General features: G+C 32.8%; 1 protein-coding gene and 1 non-coding gene across 2 annotated transcripts; one reads left to right on the top strand and one right to left on the bottom strand.

Annotated features, from left to right (window-relative positions):
* Window positions 1044–3145, bottom strand: LOC18590265 (photosystem I subunit O). Its single transcript, XM_007015684.2, has 4 exons — window positions 2785–3145; window positions 2398–2470; window positions 2133–2312; window positions 1044–1375 (listed from the first exon to the last, which is right to left on the bottom strand). The coding sequence occupies exons 1-4, from the start codon at window positions 2876–2878 to the stop codon at window positions 1285–1287; spliced, it is 438 nt and encodes a 145-aa protein (XP_007015746.2). The 5' UTR covers window positions 2879–3145; the 3' UTR covers window positions 1044–1284.
* Window positions 1816–1887, top strand: TRNAQ-CUG. The gene has a single exon. It is a non-coding gene; the product is annotated as a tRNA-Gln (tRNA).

The following is a 5700-nucleotide window of genomic DNA, read 5'->3' on the forward strand; positions in this document are numbered from 1 at the left end:
CGACATATATTTAATGATAAACGATAATGCTAAAACTTGAATGCATTGTGTACATATTAATCTAACCGAATAAAATCTCTTGAAGTTCAAAAAAGGATAATAACTGTGCGCTCAAATAAAATACTTGGTCGGGACCATGAAACAGTTCGTTTCCTAACGTTGTCAAAGGAGCTTGCGTTTTTGCATGGCTATGAAAAATAACAAATAAAACTTTGGATGTCCTTATGTAGCTTTTTGAAGGTCCCAATTAATTAAGCTTGAAGTTGCTGCTCATCCTACTCTCCTGACATCAATAAAACCTACACTAACCTCAGCTACTTGACTGTAATATAAGTATATCAACTAAACTTTTGTAAATAAATTTGTCAACAATATATAGGTGAAATCTTAATAGATTTGGGGGGAAAAAAAAAGATTAGTGTACCCTAAAAGCACCCATGCAGGAAATTTGTCCATATGGATGAACCGTGAATGAAACGCAGTGTTTAGATGGAGACCGTCATATGATGAAAGAGAAGGGGTGAGTGCATAAAGGCTTGTTAAAGGGGGGGTGGCGATGGCGTAAATAGTGCATGCTCTTTCTTTTAATGTTTTTGGTCCAAAGGCTTGTTAACGTAAACAGTTGACACATTTATGTTTAAACCGTGTAGTTGGCCGCGAAATTTAAGAACCAAAGGCCCACGTCAATGGCGTATAGGTGTTTTCTTATTTTTGAAAGATGTCGATGGCGTATGGCTGTGTCAAGTGGCCTTTTTATTGGAGGCAAGTCGCTCTGTATTCAAGGTCTGCTGGTACGTTTGGAGTGGCATTCAGGATGGGGGATTCAACGGCTACTTTTTACTGATATTTAATCAAAAAAACAGAGCAAAAAAGGGAGATGCTAAGGACGGTCTGCAATAAAATTTTAAAATCCCTAATTTATCAATTAAAATGATAAACATGAATCCAAGAATTAAATTCGACTTATCTTTGAATTAAATATTTTTACGACCGAATCCATATATTAATTTATAACAAAAAAAGAAAGGGGAAATCTTTATTGATAAAAGGAAAAAGGGGAAAACCCTATATTCTTCCCAAAGTCAAAAGAAGCAAGAGTTGTTTTGGTTGGGAGAATCCTTCTTTTTCATTGAAAGGAAATAAAGGAAACGTACATACAAGTAGGATATAGCTGCAGAATGGAAGAAAGCAAAGAGAATGATACTTTTGAACAAGGAGAAAGGAAAGGGAAGAAAAGGAGTTCAAAGAAAACCGAATATGATTCATAAACAGATTACATAGAATTTAAAAGTAATCCTCAGTCCTTCCCTTGAATCCAATTTGTCCGAAAGTAAGACAGAGGAACAATCCTATGTGCCATAATACCAGCCACAACCTGGTCATCAAAAGAACAATCATAGTTTAAATTAGACATAGCTAGATTTATTGACCAACAAGAAGAGAAAGATCACTCAAGAATATACTTTTCCATAGTTTACACTATTAGGTAATTGTAAAAGAAATTTTGTTTCTCTTTTCGAAAACTTGGTCATCTTCAATTTTTCATTTTTGAATATATGTAAGAAGTTTAAAAGGATAGGAAATATTGGAATTTTAGGCTTTAAAAGAGGTAATAATGGATAGGTTAAATTTAAGTTGCCTTCTTTTGCTCATTAATAATTATTAAAATTATCAATACATAGATCAAAGGTTCTTAAGAATTATGGTTCTTAAGAAAAATGTTCTTAAGAAAAAGGTTCTTAAGAATGCTCTAATATTTGCTACCAGGATGGAGTAAAGCATGAATAGCCTAAATACGAATCATGTGAGCAAAGAGGTCCCATGGTCTAGTGGTCAGGACATTGGACTCTGAATCCAGTAACCCGAGTTCAAATCTCGGTGGGACCTAATCTTTTATTTTTGTAATTTGCTACAGTGGGCTACATGTTGGGCTTCAAAATTCAATGGGCTAGGTATTTCCTCTTCATAGCAGAATATGTAATTTCGTTGTCTTTTTATTTTGGGTATTGAATGCTTTATGGGCTAACACAGTAAAGAAGCTCAAATCATCATTAACGAAAAACCTTCCTCAGATCACCTCAAAATTTTGTAGCTAGAAATTGTGTGATATCATCCTAGTGCTTAGTACTTACCAAAACTGAGAAGTAAGAGGAGGAGGTGAAGGGAAGTGAGCGAGCTCAGCTCCAATGCTCTCAAAGAAAAGCCCTGTCAAGCTCTTCCCATTGATTGCTGGTATGCTCGATGGAGCTAACCACCCAATCAGCCCAAATCCTATCACGTTGAAGTCCGTACGCAGCCAGTCTCTCTCAAAGCTTCCATGATTCAATCAGACCCAAATTTATCAAAATTAACAAATCATTCAACATTCAATTAGATTATCAAATGATCAAAACTTACCATGTGAACTTGCCCCCTGAAGCACCAGCCAGCATCAAAGGGTTCCTAGCCGCCACCCGGGATTTCAGAAAGCCTGAAATCATACACCCAGAAATAAATCAACAACCTCAGGAAAATGTCTTCTTAAAATGCTCATTCTAACTAGTGTATATAAGTATTTAGTGCTAAATAGAGTTTTTAGACTTGCTTGACATGACAAATATTGCTTGCACGATCATAGATTAATAACAATTCGAAGCATAATTAGGTCAAAGAGCAAAGTTTAACTTCTCCTTTCCCAAATATAAGATACTGGTTAATTTAAAAACGAACAGGTCATGGTAACAAAGTAGACAATTAACTTAATTTTGACAAAAATGTTGTAATAATGTCTATAAGCTGGTGTACCTGAAGAGAGGAATGCTTTCTTTGCTGGGGTTGATAGCAAGGTGGTGCTGCGAAGGCCGACGACGGTTGATGGGCTCGCAAATGTAGCTGCCATTTTCGATGTAATGGTTTAGGGCAAGTGGCAGATTGGTAATGACTGAAAATACAAGTAGGGAGGGTTGTGGTGGTGGATGTAAGATTGTGAAGGAGTGGGGTTTAGTTTGTTTGAAATGAGATGAAGATTTTGTGGAAGAGAAAGATTGCATGGGGTGGGTAATTGCTCAATAGTTTTGAGCCACGTTGTAGTTATGTGGATAAAGTGGGCTCCTCCTTGCCTTGTTGGCTCTTCATACTAAGAGGGAAATGGATTACGCTTTGATATGCCGATCAGCTTTCTTACCGCGATATATACGTTGCAGTATTTTGGCACTAGCTAGATTGGGGCAGTGCTTAAGATCTTGACGTACACTCTCCTTTCATTCATTATTTTCGCTCGGCATAAATCTTAGCTTGACTAGAAGAATAATATTGAATCTCGGGTATATAAGATGCTATAAGGTTATCGTTAAACTTAAAAAAGGATAGTCTAATCATTCTCATGTCTCAACATCTTTCAAGGAAAAACAAGCATACTGCATGTGAAGAAATGGTTGATATTGGATGATCATATAGGTACTAATTATTATATACATTAATTTTGGGTTGCCTACGGTGCAATGGGGATATATATACAAAACCTTTCCTTTTCAAATTTGGAATGAGAATGTAAAGATTCAAATATCACTATAATTAAGGCGGTAAAATACAAAACCCCCCATAATAAACTTCTAAAGTATACTTTGACCCCTCTTTTTTCAAAATGCGATGCTGATTCTCATAACTTTTCATTACCATTAGATATTAGTCGACAACAATTTACAAATATGAAAATATTATGAAATATAACTTAAAGGAAGTAACTATGGAAAAAAGTAATTAGAGGGAGTAAGAAGATTTTATTCAAGTAAAAAAATCTTATTTGAGAGTGTATTTACAAGTAAAATAAGAGACCTATTTATAGGCTAATAACCTCTTAAATCCTAATCTTAATCTAATTTAATTTATATCCAAATCTAGATATACATAATCAAATATAAGAATTTAAATCAAATTACACTTCTTGTGTCTAGCCTATTACGTTTTTTGACTTAATCTGAACTTCTTGGATTATAACATAATAGACATTCACATATATATTTATAATACTCCTCTTGAATGTCTATTGTATTAGAAATATACTTTGTTAAAACCTCATGGAAAAAGATTCTGAGTAAAAGAAAAAGAATACATAATTCTTTTCAAAATACGCTTTTAAAATACTATCTTATTAAAAACCTTATCAAGAAAATAGTGGGAAAAATCTTGGTGAAGAAAAGAGTATAATGCGTTTTTTACTCCTCGCAATGACTGTATTATTTAAGATCTTTAAAATGGCGTATTCTAATCTTTTGTACAAACTTTCTAAATATTGCAGTGGGAATGATTTTAGTGTATAAATCTATTAAATTGTCACTGGAACAAATTTGCTAAACACTAATATATCGCTTATCTTGGAGATCATGAGTTAAGAAGAATTTTGACGAAATATGTTTTGTCCTATCACCTTTAATGTATCATTCTTTTATCTGCACTATGCAAACAGTGTTATCCTCATATAACGTTGTTGGAATTTCTTTCTTGGTGGACAAGCCATATATTTATCGAATATGTTGAGTTACTGATCTTAACCAAACACATTCACAACTTGCCTCATGAATTGCTAAAATTTCTACATGGTTAAAAGAAGTAGCAACTATAGTTTGTTTTACAAAACACTATGAAATAGTCATATCTTCACATGTAAAAAAGTAACCTGCTTGAAATCGAGCTTTGTGTGGATCAAATAAATATCCTGGATCCACACAACCAATTAAATATGATTTGAATACATTTGAGTAATATAAGCATATGTCTATTATTCCTTGAAGATATCGAAGTATATGTTCAATTCTATTCTCATCTCATTGACTTGAAGAAGAACTATATCTTGCTAATAAATTTACAACAAATGATATATCAGGTCGTGTATTGTTAGCAAGATACATTAGTACTTCAACTGCTTTAAGATATGGTACTTCAGGACTAAAAAGTTCTTCATCATCTTTACGAGATTGGAAAGGGTCTATTTTTTACATCTAGTGACCTTACAACCATTGGTGAAATAAATGGATATACTTTGTCTATATAGAATCGTTTTAGCACTTTTGCATTTGATTGATGGACAAAATGTTCATTTGTCAAGTGTTCAATCTAAAAACTCAAACAAAACTTTGTTTTCGCAAGGTCTTTTATCTCAAATTCTTTTTTTAAGTAACCCCTGGCTTTTGATAACTCTACAAGAGTTTCAATAATATTTAAGTTATCAACATAAATAGCAGTTATGATAAATTTGTATCTAAATCTTTTTATAAAACACATAGGCATATAAGATCATTTTTATATAATTTTTTTAACAAATATTCACTAAGTCGATTATATCACATACGCTTGGATTGCTTTAATCCATATACACATTTATTAATTTAATCGAATAAATTTTCTAAGAATTATGTGTTTCAGCTAACTTAAATCCTTCAGGAATTTTCATATAAATAGCGATATCAAGTGAATCATATAAGTAGGTTGTAGCTACATTCATTAGACGCATTTCAATCTTTTCATATATTGCCAAATTAATTAAATATAGAATTGTAATTGCATTCACCACAAAATAATATCTCTTCATAATCAATACCAGGTCTTTAAGTAAAACATTGTGTGACAAGTTGTGCTTTATATCTCATAATCTCTCTTTTCTCATATCGTTTTTACACAAATACCACATTTATATCTCACTGATATTACATCATTTGATGTTTG

This window comes from Theobroma cacao, chromosome 9, assembly GCF_000208745.1.
Source record: "Theobroma cacao cultivar B97-61/B2 chromosome 9, Criollo_cocoa_genome_V2, whole genome shotgun sequence".
NCBI lineage: Eukaryota > Viridiplantae > Streptophyta > Magnoliopsida > Malvales > Malvaceae > Theobroma > Theobroma cacao.